This window comes from Nicotiana tabacum, chromosome 1 (genome assembly GCF_000715075.1).
Source record: "Nicotiana tabacum cultivar K326 chromosome 1, ASM71507v2, whole genome shotgun sequence".
Lineage (NCBI taxonomy): Eukaryota > Viridiplantae > Streptophyta > Magnoliopsida > Solanales > Solanaceae > Nicotiana > Nicotiana tabacum.
In genome coordinates this window covers 74,917,783-74,937,942 of record NC_134080.1, presented here as the reverse complement: position 1 = coordinate 74,937,942, position 20,160 = coordinate 74,917,783, and the positions used below count along the sequence as shown (strand labels likewise).

The window sequence follows — 20,160 nt, the reverse complement described above, 5'->3', positions numbered from 1 at the left end:
ATCAAGGTTTTTATACGTACGGGGTATTATAATAACATAGTGACAAATCCTCTATAATCTCATGAATGGTCTTAATCCTTTGAAGCTCAAGTAGATTACTACGACTTATCCTAATATTAAAGTACGGGATGTAACATCCTTCCCCCCCTTTTGAACATTCGTCCTCAAATGTTAACTTTTCTAGATTTACAAAATTTTCACTAGGGTCTCCTCTGTAAATTAAACTAAAACCTAATCTTACTAGACTTTTTGTATTATTAATAAGGATTTCAGGATTATGAGCAAAATAGCTACATATTCTTTTTATCGGTAACAAAATAGCTACATATCTGGGGATTAGTGTCGAATAATAGTCGCACATTTCATTTTTCTCCAACTAAATACAATAGAAATAATAAATACTTTCCTCCCTTTTCTCTCTTTTCTTTTCTCCAGCATATCCCTTCCCTGTCTAGGATTCTTTAAATTCAACAATTCCATGACAAAATTTGACATTCATCATTATGTCAGAATAAGATAGATCATTATTTCAATTTTTTGTAAGTCCCTACTTTTTTGTACCTAGACTTCTAAAAGATTTAATTCTTTTTCATTTTTGAGGAAAAGTTGAACATTTCCATTTTCTCATTCAGGTTTCAATCTTTTTGGCTTTTTAAAAAAAAATTATATCTTAGGTCTTTCTTCAATAGATCCAAACACTCATATCTGAAGTCTTGACTATTAACAACCTTTTTTACTTGAGTATCTCGTATCTTCTTCACCTTTACCTTACTTACTTTTCAATCTCACATCATATCTTCGGTTCTTTTCATAACCTTCCTTCCACATAGGCGAAAATTACGCCTTGAAGCTCTACTGTAATACCTGCACCTCTAGTGCATACAAAACATGGTGAAAACTTCATACTGACTTCTTACGGCTCAGCTTTATGGAATGATCTGGAAATAAAAGAAAGCTAATATTTCCTAAATGCCCTATAGCCTCTCATTTATAAATGTGGCGCGCAACACACCCATAAGTGAGACTCTACTAGGCACGGATTTATAGACTCCCTAGTACACGACCCGCTCTGATACTACTTTATCACGCCCCAACCTGGGGAGACGTGGCTGGCACCTGGTGTCGTACTAGCCCGAGTGAACCACGCTATAACTTATTTTGTTTTTTCAAGCTATCGTGGGCCACAACTCATAATGTACAAGTGTAAGTGGGAAAACACTGTATCACTGAATCATTTTTCTTAAAATATGAATACATATGGGCCGTCAAGACCTCTGACATACTGTACAAAATGAACCTTTATCTAAAAAGCCTCTAAGATTATTTGACATAAAATGGGACAGGGTACCAACCTACCCATAAGTCTGTAGCAAAACTCTGACACGATGAATCATAGACTCGACTGCTCTCCGAATGAGGTGGAGTCTTACCGATCCTTTGTTGAATGCTAATCTCGTCTACTATAAGGGCTTGTCAAACTGATTATCTATACCTGCATGCATGAATGCAGCATCCCCAACAAAAGGACGTCAATACGAATAATGTACTGAGTATGTAAGGCATGTAAATCCATATATAAAGGACATGGAAGAAACATGGAGTAAGGACTCAACTTGTAAGTCTTGATAGCTCTGTAAATCATGAAATATTTATAATGTCATGCATATGCATATGTATGTCATGTAATGCATAGGTATGTAAGTACATAACATCATCAAGCCTCTGAGGGCATCCCATCATATAATCTCAGCCACTGTGGGCAAATCATTAACGTATACCAGCTGATCAAGTGGTGGTGTGTATATAACGCCATAACCTTTCCCATATCCCATATACACATATATATATGCGTATATAACACCATCTGATCATGAGTCAATGTGCATGTATAAATGCATGAAATGCATATGAAATACGTTAATAAAATTTCTCGGTACATCATAAGACCATTATGCCTTTGATTAATATCATGAAATAAAATTTACCAACATACGTATTCTTGAGACCCTTGAACAAACGATAGAATAATAAGACATATAGGGAATCAAGAACATAGGAACCTCTAATATTTCTATGAATAGAGTTACGTATGGAAGTCGTGCATTTGCTTGTTTCGTTTGTATCTGTCACGACCCAAACCGATGGGCCGCGATGGGCACCCGGTACCTTACTCAACCGAATACCAACGAAACGAATCTTTCTTATTACATCATCATTTATATGTGACATAAGGGCCTAATAGGCCAACAAAAGCATTTATAAACTCAAAACATAGGCCGATAAGGCCGTACAATCTTTCACATACATGACATATGTCTACAAGCCTCTAAGAGTACATAAATGTCATAAAGGTCGGGGTAGAGTCCCGCCATACCAAATAATACACGTCTAAATCATACTAACCAAACAAGCAACTCCGAAGCAAATGGAGCGCACCAACATCTTCCGCTGAGCTGATAGCCTACTTGGAGGACTCTCGACCTGTCTATCGGGACCTGCGGGCATGAAACGCAGCGTCCCCAGGCAAAAGAGACGCCAGTACGAATAATGTACCGAGTATATAAGGCACATAAATAAATACATAAGAGACATGGAAGACATATAGAGTACATGACTCAACCTGTAAGTCTGAATAACTTTGTAAATCATAAATTACTTTTAGCGTCATGCATATGCGTATGAATGTCATGTCGTGCATAGGTACATGTTTCATAACATCATCAGCCTCTGAGGGCATCCCATCATATCATATCGGCCACTGTGGGCAAAATCATCATCGTATACCAGCTGATCAGGTGGTGGTGCGTATATAACGCCATAACCTTTCCCATATCCCATATACATATATATACATACATATATACGCGTATATAACGCCGTTTGAATACATACATATATATGCGTATATAACGCCATTTGAATACATACCCATATATGCGTATATAACGCCGTTTGAATCATATTTCAGCCACTGTGGACAACATCATCATCATATACCAGCTGATCAGGTGGTGGTGCGTATATAACGTCGTAAACTTTTCCCATATCCCATATACATATAATGTACATATATACGCGTATATAATTCCATCTGGTGAAGGGTCAATGTACAAGTATAAATAATTGCAATATACATGTATAAATGCATGAAATGCATATGAAATACGATAACAAAATCTCTCGGTACGTCATAAGACCATTATACCTGTGATTAATATCATAAAATTATTTTACGTATTTTCTGAGACCCATGAACATACGATGGAATAATAAGACATATGAAAATTCAAGAACATAGGCACTTCTATTCATATATGGAATTTGTGCATTTGCACGTTTCGTTCGTATCGTATGGATCATGCGAAAAGAAACAAGAGATGGCCTTAACATACCTGAAGTAGGGAAAATCCATATGATATTCTTGAGAAAGATTGTATCGGGATTTTTTTGAATTAGCATATCACGTTGGACCATCTTTATAACTTGAGTGATCCTTGCAAGGGTACACTGCCCAGGTAGGTAATTTCCACCCAAATACACCATGTAGTTGGCCAAAAGTTCCCATGACCATCGTAATTAAAAGGACTTCAAGTACATTGCCTTTGTTAACCAATTAATGGCTAACGCCCCTTTCATTTCTGATTTTGCAAATATTTGAGTGCCAAGGTTTTATCCGCAAGCTTTTGTGACAAATTTAAGCAATTTTCTCTTGGTTTACATAATTATCCTTGTAAGCCACCAACTCCTCTACACATGCCACATGTATATATAAGTGAATAGTCATCAAGTGGGCTTTATGTGGCTGCCACATCATGTTTAATTATCTAAAAAATTATTCACTTATTAGTTAACTGGGTAATGTCCTGTTACCCGATAATTAATCAATTACCCGCATAATTTAAAAATTATCTCAACTTAATTAAATACTACTCTCTTTTAACATATCTTGTACACCTTACTATCATAGCCATGTAGTACCTTGTATGGCACTAGTCCATAAATATCAAATATTTTAGCCCGTGCCGTATTTTATTCCAAAATGCCAAACTTTGACAAAATTCATTTTCTTAGACTTGCTCCCCCTTTCACCTTCATGAATTTATTAATCACTTGTGAAATAGCATAATCCTTATAATGCCCAAATAATCTTTCCTTGGACTGATATCAATTACCTTACGACAAATTCTACGTAAAATACTGCAGGATGCAACATCGCCGTTACTTATTACGGCGAAGCGTAACATCACCGTAATGTAATACTACAGGGTGCAACACTGTCGTAACTTATTACTATGAAGAGTAATATCACAGTAATGTAATACTGTAGGGTTCAAAAATGTCGTAACTTACTACTGCAGGACGTAACATCAATCGTAATATATTACTGTAGAGGGTAATATTACCGTAATGTAATACTGTTGGGTAGAACACTGTCGTAACTTAATACTACAGGACGTAATATTGACATAATATTGCGGGGCATAACATCATTCCTCCCTTTAGAACATTCGTCCTCGAATGTTGACTGATGCTCTTATCATTTTCGTAACTTATAGCTCTTGTGAATACCTTAATACTCTTCTTGCCATTTAAGTAGTTGCTCCGTGAAAAAATCCAAAGTCTAGGGTATTCCTCCCTTTTTAGTTTTTTGCCCGTATCATGACCTGTGGTCGAAATCTTTCTAATCTTGCAAATGTTGTTACCTCTTGTCATGCAGCCTGTATGACCCTGGCTTTGTAAGTGCACTTATGCGATTCATCTTTCCTTTTTTCCTTTTATCTTTTAGTCAATCTCTACGCCTTACTTTGTATCTACAAGACTTAATAGGATGCCTCTCTGGGCCTCTATAGGTATACTGAAGTCCTTTGCTCGATACTTTGTAAAATTTGCGAATATGGCCATATCATATTTCATAGATCTGATTATCCATTCATATGACTTTACTGCATTTACATGGGTTATACTATACCATAATTTTTAATTCAATCTACCTCTATTGAGGTATGCTTACCAAGCTTCTAGTTACTTTTGTTGCCTATCATTTAGGTATAAATCTCAGTACTTCAATGCTCCTTCATTACCGTTCATCTTATGAATGACGGCTTAATCTCATCTCATACTTTATGACTTTTGTCCATCCCTTATTTATTCACCTCAATATTAATCTACAATATACCACTGATAACTTGAAACTTCTTACGCCATACCTTGCCACTAGGGCTTACGTTCCATCGAGGAATATTTGAAGTGATTTTCCTGATCCACTTAGGGTTGATACTATACTTCAATGACCGTATTTTATAGCATCCCAACGTGATTCACTTATGTGGGTATTTTAATCTCCTATAATCCATGAAATCCTCTTCAAATCATTACTCAATCGAAGGCCTAAACGTCATTCTTTATCTATCATAATTACACCCTTATTCTACTATTAGGGCAGCATTCCATCTTTTCTAAATGCTACTTATGAAGAGTAACTCTTTTGAGTCCATTCAGGCTATACAGAGCTTACTATAATATAGAGAAACCATTATCTCTCTTATTTTCATGGGCTTAATCCTGAAGACTTATCCATTCTTGTCACCTTTTCACTTGTCTTTCCTAATTCTTACTCATATTTTCTTAAAACTTTGTCGCTCTACCATACTTAAGCTTGCGACCTATAAATATCCATTTATAATACTCGCAACTTTTCTTCAACTTTCTTGCCTTTTCTTATATTATTTTAGAACATCAAGCGCGACATCACGTCGTCTCTAACGCTCTTTGCTTTCTTAACTAGACCTCTTGATACCTAAAAATCATTGACTAGAAGATATGCCGTTGACAATGTCGTTATCATTCTTGGATATTGAATCCTCGTGCTTCTGGCCTTTTAACCCGGAGTATGGAATATCCTTAACCTTCTGCTTTTGAGTGTCTCGTACCTTGTTCACCTTTACCTTACTTTCCTTAAAGCCACACATCATATTTTCTGTCTCTTTCGTACCTCTGATTTTAAGGGAGATCCTGCAATGTTCTCGATCGTGATGTTTCTATTTTTCGGGGTTTAATAATCAAACTCCTGATTTACTTGTGTGATGCAACTCTTTAGTTTCCTCCTTCTTCTGATCGGCCTTTACGTCGGCTTAAGCTATCTTCCGATTTGTGGTTCATGGTATTATTTATTTTGTTTAGTATTTCATGGGCACTGAGGAATATGCATGATACAATCCTTTAACAATTTAATCTTTCATTTATGACATGGGATCAATTTTCTTTCTTTTAACGTATACCAGAACCTTCTATGGCTGTATATGCTGCATATATAAAACTCCAAACCCTTAAGTGAGCTCTTAATGCAACCAACTCTAGATCATTAATTGAGTAATTCCCCTTTTTTCCATCTTAGCTTTCTTTAAACATAAGCTATTACTTTTCCTGATCTTTCTGTCCCCTTGTTGCATCCATACTTAGCTTATCTTAGTCACCATATATATTGAAATTCCATACAACTCATATGATCCTGAATATCACTTCTGATTTTACTCCCTGTTCATTAGCCACTGTAGGTGCCACTTTCTAAGGGAGTGCATACAATTTTGTTTTGAGAGTGTTGTCACACGACCATTTCCTCTTTAGGTCATTGTACTGAGGTTGAAGCCTTCTTCCTTATTTCCTCAGCTAGTCTTTCGTTGTAGTACTTAGGGAAGACCCTCTGACTCTTGTAAAGATTCGAATTTGTTATACTCTATTCCCAATAGAATTTTTGATGTTCGTGCTCACTTGTAATTATCCATAGTTACTTTCCTCCATACTCATCTGCTCGTATGGCTACTTTTGAACTGAAGTTTTGATTGTCTTCCCAGTGGAACTGTCTTTTACTTCCGTAACACTCATATGGTACCTTTAACTACCCCAACTCCTATTTGAATATTTCTCAAGTATTATAATGATATTATCCGAGGCTGAATTCTCCATGTTGGGTTCTACTATGTTTATCTTACACGATCTGATGACTCATCTGTAACCTCATGTTTATCCATACCTGGGATTTTCCTGACCAATTACTAACTACTCTTTGGCCCATTCTCATGTCAATATTCATCGTAATCTTTCTTGGGTTATTTCCTTTGTATTAACTTACGTCTCGCACTGGCTCCTTATTTATTAATAACAGCTCAGGCAGGAACCTTTACTTCCTCTCCTTGATGTGGTGCTTACACAATATTCTTGAACCGTAGCGTATCTGTAAGATTTGGATAAGTGTCATCTCATTCCTCTTTCATTTATCGCATTCTCCTTTACCACTCCATAGTCACTAGAACCACTTAATTCTGACTTAATGCCACATTACTCCATATTCCCCTCTTTAGGGTGTACTAAAAGCTGAAGCCACGAGGATCTACCTATAGATGTTTTACCTCTTCATCCTTAGAGTTGTTTATCAACATCAACGATCCTTACTCATCTTGCAGCAATCCTTCTGTTCAAGAATGACAAATCCCCTTACTCGCGAGGGTGACACTTAATGTAACTGGTATATACAGTCCCTTAAGCTTAACTTTGCTAACATTTCTTGCTTTAGGGAAGCGTCTTCCTGAATGGCCATTCTCTAAATTTCTCATGAACCTTCTTCTGTTGTCCATCCTATTATTGCCGGAATGCGATATGAAGTTCTTATGATGACGACTATCACCAGTCACTCAGTCCTTAATTTATGTTTAGTTTATCTTGTTCACCAATCCATACTGGTTCTATTACTTTGGGGTCTAACTTTTCCTCTTGGTAATCACAATAAAGTTGCGAATTTATTTCTTGAAATGAGGACATGATTGTATGACCTATACTCTTTTATTGTCCTAAGGCCAGTCACTTCTCGTTTCTTCCATAACTTGACTATAGAATTTGTAATATTGTCATCTTTTGATATAACGTTGTCATCCATGTATCACATCTTACTCATAATGCTTCCTTATCTTCCTACTCATTACTCTGCTAATATTTCTGCATATCCTTTTTCTTGTGAAAACTTCAATATGACATTATTTTCGCTTTTAGCTTCTCTTTGCTCCATCCAATGGCTCTTTGGGTTGCTCAACATCCTCGCTCTACTGGGGATGAGAGCCATACTTAAGGTAATATTTATCACATCCAGGCTTTCACTGCCTATCTTCTGAATGCTAGTATTCACATATATCGTAATATTCTAGGGTACACCATCTGGGTGTCTCACAAGAAGATCTATTGGCATATTTGTAATACCCTTCGAAAATGCCAACAAATGAAAGTAATCCATTTACCAATTTGGGTTACTCTAACCCCAGCCGGATCTTGATATCCCATTTTTCTCTTAACTATACCTTTTAGCCCCCACAGGGCATAACTAAAATGGGTGTGAACAACTGTACATACCTCTGTTACTATTGAATATAACTCAAAAAACTTATGTTCCTCTGCCATTAACCTTCATTAACTGGGCGCCTCGTACCCTTCTTCATCTTACTTCTTTTGCTTGTTGAAACTCGTATTTATCTTTTTAATCTCTCATTGTCTTTCACCATAAAGGTGGATAGACATTCTTGTCTTAAGGCTCCTTATCAAGAGGCTCACACCTTTCAGTACGCACATGATCTGTTGAAGACCTCATATTTTACTTATCATAAGCATAATACAAAGTTGAGTTCCTCTAATTCAACACTTCCACAACTATATCTCTTATCGATCATCTTTCTGAACGTAGGCATCGTCTTATTACGAATAAAAATAGAAGCTCGGGACTTGAATTCTTATAAGTGAGCTTTACCACACGATCTAGAGTAAGAAGAAAGAGTGACAATCCTAAATGCCCTGTAGCCTACTGCTTATAAGTGAGCTTTACCACACGATCTAGAGTAAGAAGAAAGAGTGACAATCCTAAATGCCATGTAGCCTCCTGCTTATAAGTGTGGTATACGACACACCATAAATAAGACTCTAGTAGACACGGCTTGTAGACTCTCTAGGATAGAACAGCTCTGATACCACTTTTGTCATGACCCAAACCGATGGGCCGCGACGGGCACCCGGTATCTTACTCAACCGAATACCAACATAACGCATCTTTCTTATTACATCATCATATACATGTGATATACGGGCCTAATAGGCTAACAGAATCATTTATAAACTCAAAACATAGGCCGACAAGGCTGTACAATCTTTTACATATATGACATATGTCTACAAGCCTCTAAGAGTACATAAATGTCATAAAGGTCGGGGTAGAGTCCCGTCATACCAAACAATATACGTCTAAATCATACTAACCAAACAAGCAACTCCGAAGCAAATGGAGAGCACCAACATCTTCCGCTGAGCTGATAGCCTACTTGGAGGGCTCTCAACCTGTCTATCAGGACCTGCGGGCATGAAACGCAGCGTCCCCAGGCAAAAGGGACGTCAGTACGAATAATATATGGAGTATGTAAGGCACATAAATAAATACATAAGAGATATGGAAGACATATAGAGTACATGACTCAACCTATAAGTCTGAATAACTTTGTAAATCATAAATTACTTTTAACATCATGCATATGTGTATGAATGACATGTCGTGCATAGGTACATGTTTCATAACATCATCAGCCTCTGAGGGCATCCCATCATATCATATCGGCCACTGTGGGCAAAATCATCATCGTATACCAGCTGATCAGGTGGTGGTGCGTATATAACGCCATAACCTTTCCCATATCCCATATATATATATATATATATATATATATATATATATATATATATATATATACATATATACATGTATATAACACCGTTTGAATACATACATATCCCATATACATATATATACATACATATATACGTGTATATAATGCCGTTTGAATCATATTTCAGCCACTGTGGGCAACATCATCATCATATACCAGCTGATCAGGTGGTGGTGCATATATAATGTCATAACCTTTTCCCATATCCCATATACATATATATATTTATACGCGTATATACCACCGTCTGAGTCATGGATCAATGTACATGTATAAATGCATGAAATATATATGAAATACGATAACAAAATCTCTCGGTACGTCATAAGACCATTATACCTCTGATTAATATAATAAAATCATTTTACGTATTTTTCTGAGACCCATGAACAGACGATGGAATAATAAGACATGAGCGATTTGGTGTGATCGCAATGTTACCTTTTTCTGCTCTTTCTTATTGAATAGTGATCCCGTCACTATTCATCGGCCATAATTTCGGAATCCTGCAAGGTAAGATCACAATATTGGTACCAAAAGAACACCCTTCTCATTTAGAACAATCTCCTTTTGATTTTTTCCTAAAATCTATCACCATTCAAAACAGATCTTAATTTTACTTTTAAGAGTTGCTGTAGCAACGAGCTCCCATTAGCCAATTTCAACATTGCTGCCAGTGCTAGCTACTGCTTATGTAACGTGAAGTTTGGATGGTTGAAGAACAACTTGGATGGTTTGTTTTTAAGCGTGATTCTCAGTTTTGAAGCTAAAAGCAACAACAGATTAAAATCAGATCTTATTTTGCTTTGAAGAGATATTGTAGCATCGAATTAGCAAAAACTGTGCTTTTTCTTGTCATAAGTATTTACGTGGAAAAGAGTTTTCATTGGTGCAAGAGAGTGTTTACGCGAAAATCTGGGTTGATCTATGTTGTCTCAAGATTTTTGAAAAAACACTTTACAGTTGGAAGATCCTTCACGGAGTGGTGCCATGGCCACTATGGCTAGTGGCCAGCTACCCGCAAACACTGGGACACCTCCCCAACCTCCCCTTAACATCACCCAGCCTTGCACAACAACAATAAATGTTCCAAAATCTATGGATTATGCAAACGCTGCAAAACCCACGACCAGTACTTAGACAATGCAAGATCGAGCAGCAGTAGTTGATCCAATCCCCCCTAGTCAAGCCCAATTCTTTCAAGGACAACCAACGGTATGCTTTACAGAATCAGAAGTTGAATGTATGAACTATATTGAAGGACTTCAACAGGCAGTTGTGTGCAAAGTTTCATACGGATGGCCAGACATCAATGAAATACGTCGAATTGTTCCTATGCAGTGTGGTATCAAAGCAGATTGCAACATTGGATATCTTCGTGACAGGCACATTTTGATTCGATTTTCATTATGGCAAGATTACGTAGATTTCTCGTCAAAAGGTGTGTACTATGTTAATGATAAGCATGAGGATGAATATCAACTAAGAACTTTGATCTATGATGCAAAATTTAAAGTTGGAGAGGAGACACCTAAGGTAATGGCTTGGATTTCATTCCCTAATTTGTTGCCTACCTATTTTGTCAGAGAATGCTTGTTCTCTCTAGCTTCTGCTGTAGGTAAACCCCTTCACTTGGATTTGGCTACTGTCAAGAAAACTAGACCTAGTTGTGCTCGTGTTAAAGTGTTGGTGGATCTGCTAGCTGACCTCCCCAAGAAAGTTCGGATGGACATTGTCAATGAAGTAAATGGGGATGTTAGAACTGAATGGGTAACCATTAACTATGATTATTTGCCAAAGTACTGTAAAGAGTGCAAGTTACAAGGCCATGACATGCTTGAATGTTGGAGAATTAATCTTGATTTAAGGGAAAGCAAAAATGTCCAGCAGCAGGAAAATGTCGAAAATGTGAAACAAGGCACTAAGAAACTGGTAAAACATGATGCTCCTTACTAGTGGTAAGGTAGTTGGTAATGCAGGCCCTCGATGGAAGGAAGTTCGAGACAATAGGGGAATAAACAAAGGCAAACAACCTGAAGGTACTACTACAGAAGGGAAAGAAATAGTTCTTGTTAACAATACAGCTGTGACAAAACAAATACAAATAACCAACCAATTTGCAGTGCTAGAAATTGAAAATGGTGAGATCAATGAAGGTTACCAATTGGCAGCTGTGGAGGAAACTCCAATTCAAAAAACCACAGGCAACAACCTTCAGCAAAAAAATTCCAAGGAGACAATCTCTAGCAGGTGTAGAGAATGAGTCAGAGGAGCAGGAATTTGATTTTTCAACTAGACAAATAGTACAAAAGGTAACTTCTCCTAGCTCATCTAAGAGACAATCATCCAAGACACAACCCAAGAAACTGAACCCTGCAACACCTATTTTCAATCCTACAACAATAAAAAATCATGCAACAAATAGGGAAGCAACAGCTCATTGTGTACAAAAAGATTTGGGGAATGAGCAGCATTTTCGCAATGAGTCAACTGCCCATTGGGTCCAAAAAGCATTCAAAAATAATGTAGTTCAAGTCAATACTTCATGTCAAGACATTCCTTCACAGGACACCAAAGTTGAACAACAATTAGCAAATAATAAAGAAAATGAATTTGTTGAAGATACAGATTTTGAGAAATTCATGACCAATGAAAAAGAAAAATGGGCAGGAGGGAGATTATGTCTCAACCAAACAGAGGAAGACCTAGCAGATGGTCAGATTCCAGATACAATGCATAGTGATAAAGAATTTAGAGGAAATGAAGTGGAAGATGAGGATCAAAGTGTTAATTGTAATGCCAATGCAATCAATATTCAAAGCATCAGTGAATGCACAAATGCAGCAACAGAAAAGACAAAAGAGGGGAACATTAATATTATAGATCTAGGAGGGACTTCACATAATGTTATTAGTAATGTCTTGAAAGAAGCTGAAAATGCAGAAAAGAAACAAGACAAGAATGCAGACAAGAACCGAGCTATGACAGTGCATGTTTATGCAAGAAGTACTGTTCCATTGAGCATCGTGCAGGATGTAGCAAGAAGTAACGTTCCACTAAACAATACAATGTTATTGACCAATGAACATTCTACAAAAGATGCTGAACTTATCAACTAGGCAGAGGATATTGTTACATCAAAAGAAGCAGCAGAAGCACATGATCAAGTTAACCACGCAGAACTTAAAGGTGGAGACATGGATGAGGAATCCACTGCACAAAATTTTCTTAATATTGCCAAGCAGGGAGATCTGTCGCCAAGGCTTATTGAACTAGTAAAATCTACAGCAAAGGGAAAAAAGAAACAGTCAAAAGAGACTTCTACTGTCCCAGTTAGTGGAGTACAAACAAGGAGAACACTGTCCAAATCCCAAAACATTTAATGGATGCCATTATATGGAATGTCAGGTCAGTAAACACAATGCAAGCATTTGAAAGGCTGATTACAATGCACAGAGAACATTATTTTGAGTTCATAGGAATCTTTGAGCCTATGCAACAGTCTCACAAAATAGAGAGGTATAGAGCAAGAATTGGTTTGGCACAGGCTGTGGTGAATGTGTCGAACAAGATTTGGGCTTTTATTGATGAAATTTTTGAGGTTACTATTTTATATAACATGACTCAACAGCTGACTTTGAGATTAATGCACTCTGAAACACATGTTGAGCTCATCCTTACACTAGTCTATGCCAAATGTGATCACACTGAAAGAATAGAACTATGGGATACGTTGTATGCAATGACATCAGATATGACAGTACCTTGGCTAGTTGGAGGCGACTTTAATGTGATATGGGATGAGGAAGAGAAATATGGGGGATTGCTAGTTTCCCTCATTGAAGTAGATGATTTCAGACACTGCATTAATACCTGCAACTTGACAGACTTGGGTTTTAAAGGAAATATATTTACATGGTGGAATGGAAGATCAGAGGAGGACTGCATTTTTAAAAGATTGGACAGATGTTTTGGCAATAATGAATTGCAACAGACCTTTCCTGGATTGGAGATAACTCACCTATCCAAAATCGGGTCTGATCATTGCCTAATGCTGTTGAAATGTGATATAGAAACTCCTCCAATTAAGAAGTCATTCAGATTTCTTAACTTCTGGACAAAGCATAAAGACTTCAAAGATGTAGTAAAAGAGAATTGGAATGCTGATTTTAGTGCTAACCCTTTCTGCATTTTTAACTACAAGTTAAAGAAGCTTAAACAAGCACTATCTACCTAGAGAAGAGCTACATATGGGGATATATTCCAGAAGATTGCAAGCCTTGAGGAGGTGGTCTTGGTTCATGAAAGACAATTTGAAGTCAATCCTACAAAGATGAATAGACAAAGATTACAACAGGTCCAAGCTGAAATGATTAAATATCTTGCAATAGAAGAAGAATTCTGGAAACAAAAAGTAGGCATGTTATGGTTCAAAGATGGCGATAGAAATACTAAATTCTTCCATGCTCAAGTTAATGGGAGAAGGAAGGGACTGAAATTATTAAGGATCCAGAATAGCCTTGGTAACTGGATTGAAGAAGATCACTTAACAGCAGAAGAAGCAGTAAAGTTCTACAAGGATCAATTTACAGAGAGTGCAGTTCCAAATGATTTTGATATTCTAAATCATGTACCTTCAGTGGTAGATAGTGATCAACATGAAATACTGATGGCTTTGCCTTCCAATGAAGAAGTGAAGAGAGCAATTATGGGGTTGAATGGGGACTCAACTGGTGGACCGGATGGATTCACTGGAGCCTTTTACCAAACATGCTGGGAAATTATTGAAGAAGATATAGTCCGCATGGTCAAGGATTTCTTTTGCAGTCAGCAGTTGCCAAAGAGTGTGACACACACAAACCTGGTTTTATTACCAAAGAAAAAAGAAGTTACGACCTTTGCGGACATGAGACTAATCAGTCTTAGCAACTTTGCTCACAAGATTTTCTCTAGGGTTATTCATGAGAGGTTGGTTGAATTTACCAAACATAATCTCAGAGGAACATGCAGGTTTTGTGAAGGGCAGAAGCATAGTTGAGAACGTGCTGCTAACTCAAGAAATCATTAAGGATGTCAGGTTGAGAACAAAAGCAGGACCAAACGTTGTGATTAAGCTTAATATGACAAAAGCTTACGATAGGTTTTCATGGCTATTCCTGACCAAAATACTAAGGAAAATGGGATTTCCTGAAGCTTTTATTGGCTTGATCTTTGATTTGATTGGGAAAAATTGGTACTCTATTCTTATAAATGGTCAGCCTAATGAATTCTTCAAATCATCGAGGGGAGTTAAACAGGGTGACCCTTTGTCACCAACTCTATTCATTCTAGCAGCAGAAGCACTTTCTCGGGGATTGAATTCACTACACACTAACCTGTATTTCTATGGATTTGGAATGCCAAAATGGAGCCCGAAAATAAATCATCTATCATACGCTGATGATACGATCATTTTCTGCTCATCTGATGAAATTTCATTGAGACTTGTCATGGAGGTTTTGCAAGCTTATGAATCATCATCTGGTCAACTGGTGAACAAAGCCAAATCTATGCCTGCATCATTTAATGGATAATGAGGTGATTAACAAGGTGGAAAGGATTACATGCATAAGAAGACAAGGTTTCCCTATGACCTATCTCGGATGTCCTATTTTTTATGCAAGAAGAAGGGGAGACTAATACCAGGGATTAATCACCAAGGTTATGGACAAACTGCAGTCATGGAAAGGCAAACTCCTATCTGTAGGAGGCAGAGCGGTTTTGATCGCAAATGTCCTGCAGAGTATCCTAATTCATATGTTGTCAGCAGTTAATCCACCAAGTTATGTGATCAACAAATTACATAGCATTTTTGTCAAGTTTGACTGGAACAGCAATGTGGGAGGAAGCACTAGACATTGGGCATCTTGGACTAACCTTTGTATGCCTTATGAGGATGGAGGCATAGGTTTCAGGTCCCTACAAGATGTATCCAAGGCACTGTTCTGCAAATTGTGGTGGAATTTCAGGACAAAGCCCAGTTTGTGGAGTGCATTTATTAGTCAAAAGTACTGCAAGAAACTAAATGCAGTAATTGTACCTTGGAAAGGTGGATCCCATGCATGGAGAAAAATGCTAGAATGTAGGGACTTGATTGAGCATCAAATCGACTGGAAACTGAGAATGGGATCAGCTCTATTCTGGTTCGACAATTGGACTGAGATGGAGCCTTATATTTTCAAGTACCTGCAGAGTTTGGTATCGATGAGGATATTCATAATGTCAATGATATGGTTGAAAATGGTATGTGGAATGTGGATAAAATGTTTGAGAGCCTACCTGAAGATTTGGCACACCACATTGTGCAGAATATTAGACCACCAACTGAAAGTTCATAGTTAGATACTCCTTTCTGGATGCTTGAAACAAGGGGACATTTTACAGTAAAGTCTGCATGGGATTACGTGCGAAGAAGAGCCAACCCAAGATTATCTTACAAGATGATATGGGTAAAAGGTTTACCTTTCAAGATATCCTTCTTCCTGTGGAAGGTGTGGAAAGCCAAACTGCCACTTGATGATTTCTTGCGTAAACTAGGATACTCTATGCCATCTAAATGTTGGTGTTGTGCTGATCCTAAGGAAGAGTCATTACTACATCTGTTCTTCACATCCAATGCAACTAGAAGTGTTTGGACTTACTTCCTGAGGAGAGCAGGAATTGCATTAGATGGGTTGCCATTACATCAAGCAATTACAAAGTGTTGGACAGCACCAGTTGTACCTAGATTGAAGCTCGTATTACAAGCTTTACCTGCATGCATTGTATGGGAACTTTGGAAGAGAAGAAATAGTTTGAAATATGGAGAAGCAGTGTCAGTGAGCAGAGTTATTTACCAGGTGTCGTCTACTGTGCAAGCACTGGTCCAACTAAAAAAGCCTGGACTACGTGTGCCTTAGAAGTGGCTGGACTTACTAACAATGATGGAGCAATACACACCTCGACTAAAATATGATAAAGTTTTATGGGAATTTCCTTCAAGAGGATGGATCAAAGTGAATACGGATGGAGCATGTAGAGGGAACCCAGGGAGGAGTTCAATTGGTTTCTGCATAAGGGATGAGGTAGGTGATTTGATATATGTAGAAGGAAGAGAGATTTCTGAAGGAACCAACAATGAATCAGAAGCGGTAGCTATTGTGGAGGCATTGAAGATGTGCAATTTTTTTAATTATTTCCAGATATGGCTGCAGACAGATTCTATGCTATTAAAGAACATTATAGAGGAATCATGGAAGCCTCCTTGGTATATTACTGAACATGTAGAGGAGATTTTAAGATTGAAGGAACAAAGTATCATCAAGGTCACACACATATTCAGATAAGGGAATACATTAGCGGACCACCTTGCCAATTATGCTCTATATGAAGGAAATACTGAATGCCATGGTTTCTGGGATATGGACTCAAAAGGAAGGAGGATTATTAACGAAGATAAGATGCAATATCCTTACATAAGAGTGAAGGTTGCAAGGAATTAGGAGGAAAAGGGGAAGGATCAAAGCCAAAAAGGAGATAAATATGGAGTGGAACAAAGGCAAAATGAGGAGGAGAAACGGACTGGACTTAACTGATCAGTAGGGTCGAATCCTATGGGAAGAGATCTTGATGATCTTCTGTTATACTAACATTTGGTGTTTTTGTGCAGGAAATGGTAATGTGGAAATGACTTATCATGATTGTCAATTTCAATGGGTGGTATTAGTACATGGTACTCAATCCCTTGAAAGAGATATCATGATATACACAAGCAGGGAACAAAGGAACAGAATGCCCAACTCTTTTACATGGGGCAGTGAAGTTGAGTCTAATGCACAAGTTGTGATACCCCCTAAAGTATCACAATGCTTATGGCATTCACTTTTGCAACATTTAGAGACAACATCTAATAAAGAACAAAAGCACTACAATAATCGAGCACAAAAGGAATGGCCTAAGGCATTGGAAACAAATTCAGCATAGGGTGCAAGCGTGCATTCAATTCCTTGGATATACAACAACCTTGGTGCAAAAATGTTTAATTTCGAGGATAATTTGAACATTAAACAAAAACAAATGCAGCGTTTATTAGATTGGAGTGATGCTGAGCTTAAGCTTTTGACAAGATGCTAAAGGCATTGGAAACACAACAAGCATGTGGAGCTCGCATGAATTCGAGAAAAACTGGAAACAAAGGCCGATGCAGTTTTTGATTTTTAAATGCACGAATGGTTCATCCGAGAGATGGAATGCACGCATGCTTCTATCATTTTTAAATGAAAGAATGCTTCTAGCTGATTGGATATCTAGTGTCTTATGCACGCCTGTTTCCTTGGAAAATGCAGATTACATATGCAAATGTCACGACACTCTATGCATATTTTTTAATGAACTTTCAATTAGTGGTATTAATGCCATGCATTCATTCCAATGGAAGGGATTTAAAAATAGGCAAAAACAGTACAATGCATCGTGTGCTTCACTGTTTAATACATTGCACGATGCATCATGGGCAACAACAGTACTGTGCGTCGTGGGTATTTTTAATACAGTGCACAATTTAGCTTTTCATTCGAAGTGCTATTGTCCAATTTTTAATTCTTTTTTACAAGCCTGCGATTTGGAGCTTGCCTATGGAAGGAAACACGAGGCACGTATGGATGCTGGCAGTTTTCAAAACCAAAGCAGCTGGGCAGTGCTTTCTTTGGAGGACATTTTAATTTCCAACAGGGATGCACGCTTGTTTTCACATGGAAATGCACGCTGGAAATGTAAAACATGCTAAACAAGAATGCTTTGGACATTTGAGCATGCACTTAATTTGCACAATTCGAGAAAAGCTGGATTACAGCATGTGCGACCACAGGGATGCAATTTAAGGCAGATTATGTCCAACAGTTACTACTGAAAGTAACTCGAGTGTAGTCATACACGTAGATGAAATGCAGTATACTATGACTGGATGCACGCCTGCAACGTTTGCGACTAACTTGGGAATAGGATTACGCCTGTTAATGGCTGCAATTGTTCTTTTGAATGCAGGCATGATTTCGAGAAGCAGGATCTTGAGAAAATTTCAGCTCTGTTTTCGACAAAAGCTGTAATTAAATAAGGGCCAGTGATTAAACAATGGTCAGTGCTCACATTTTCAGCGCAGGAACAGGAAGGGGATCGAAGGAAAATAGTATACGCGTGGGATGTGGTGCTGGAGCAAAGTGCTAGAGAATACACATGCTCATTGCTATTGTGACAGTGAGCATTAGAGGAGATTTGGGGAATGGGGCATCACATGGTAATCTTCAGTTTGTAAGCACTAACGAAGGCCTGGAGATTCGACACTGGATTAGCGTCTTCTACTGACAAAGCTCCGATGGGATGGCAATCAAAACAAAGGTTTCTATCAACCTGGGAAGAATTTGTTGAGCAAAGTGGCTGCGGAGATACTAATCAGTGGACTAGCTTTTAATTTGGCAAATTTTATCAGTAATAGGTTTAATTCATGGGCTAATTTTACTATACAATGATTAGTAATACTTGTGATATCAATTTTGAGTGATCTACTCAATTTTGATAATAGGGTACATGTATTTTACAAAGTTTATGCTTTACATTTCGTAGGACATCAAGACATTTGTATTTCTTATTTTTATATATATAAAATCTAGCCCTAGGCGCATGCCTAGCAGATTGCCAAAAAAAATAAAAAAATAATAAGACATATGAAAATTCAAGAACATAGGTACTTCTATTCATATATGGAATTTGTGCATTTGCACGTTTCGTTCGTGTCGTATGGATCGTGTCAAAAGAAACAAGAGATAGCCTTAACATACCTGAAGTAGGGAAAATCTATATGATATTCTTGAGAAAAATTGTATCGGGATTTCTTTGAATTAGCATATCACGTTGGACCATCTTTATAACTTGAGTGATCCTTGCAAGGGTACACTGCCCAGGTAGGTAATTTCCACCCAAATACACCATGTAGTTGGCCAAAAGTTCCCATGACCATCGTAATTAAAAGGACTTCAAGTACATTGCCTTTGTTAACCAATTAATGGCTAACGCCCCTTTCATTTCTGATTTTGCAAATATTTGAGTGCCAAGGTTTTATTCGCAAGCTTTTGTGACAAATTTAAGCAATTTTCTCTTGGTTTACATAATTATCCTTGTAAGCCACCAATTCCTCTACACATGCCACATGTATATATAAGTGAATAGTCATCAAGTGGGCTTTATGTGGCTGCCACATCATGTTTAATTATCCAAAAGATTATCTACTTATTAGTTAACTGGGTAATGTCCTGTTACCCGATAATTAATCAATTACCTGCATAATTTAAAAATTATCTCAACTTAATTAAATACTACTCTCTTTTAACATATCTTG

General features: G+C 37.5%; 1 protein-coding gene and 1 long non-coding RNA gene across 2 annotated transcripts; one reads left to right on the top strand and one right to left on the bottom strand.

Annotated features, from left to right (window-relative positions):
- The first annotated feature begins 13,134 nt into the window (after nt 1-13,134).
- On the top strand, nt 13,135-13,989 carry LOC107781683 (uncharacterized). The gene has a single exon (XM_016602419.2). It carries the CDS (start codon nt 13,135-13,137, stop codon nt 13,987-13,989), a length of 855 nt encoding a protein of 284 aa, XP_016457905.2.
- A 97-nt stretch (nt 13,990-14,086) lies between these two features.
- LOC107781682 (uncharacterized) lies at nt 14,087-19,933 on the bottom strand. Its single transcript, XR_001647060.2, has 5 exons — nt 16,071-19,933; nt 15,832-15,977; nt 15,669-15,736; nt 15,435-15,539; nt 14,087-15,305 (listed from the first exon to the last, which is right to left on the bottom strand). It is a non-coding gene; the product is annotated as an uncharacterized LOC107781682 (long non-coding RNA).
- Nucleotides 19,934-20,160: the final 227 nt, after the last annotated feature.

Excerpts from the sequence above, each read along its gene's own strand:
- LOC107781683 (XM_016602419.2), top strand. The coding sequence starts at position 13,135 with ATGGATGCCATTATATGGAATGTCAGGTCAGTAAACACAATGCAAGCA.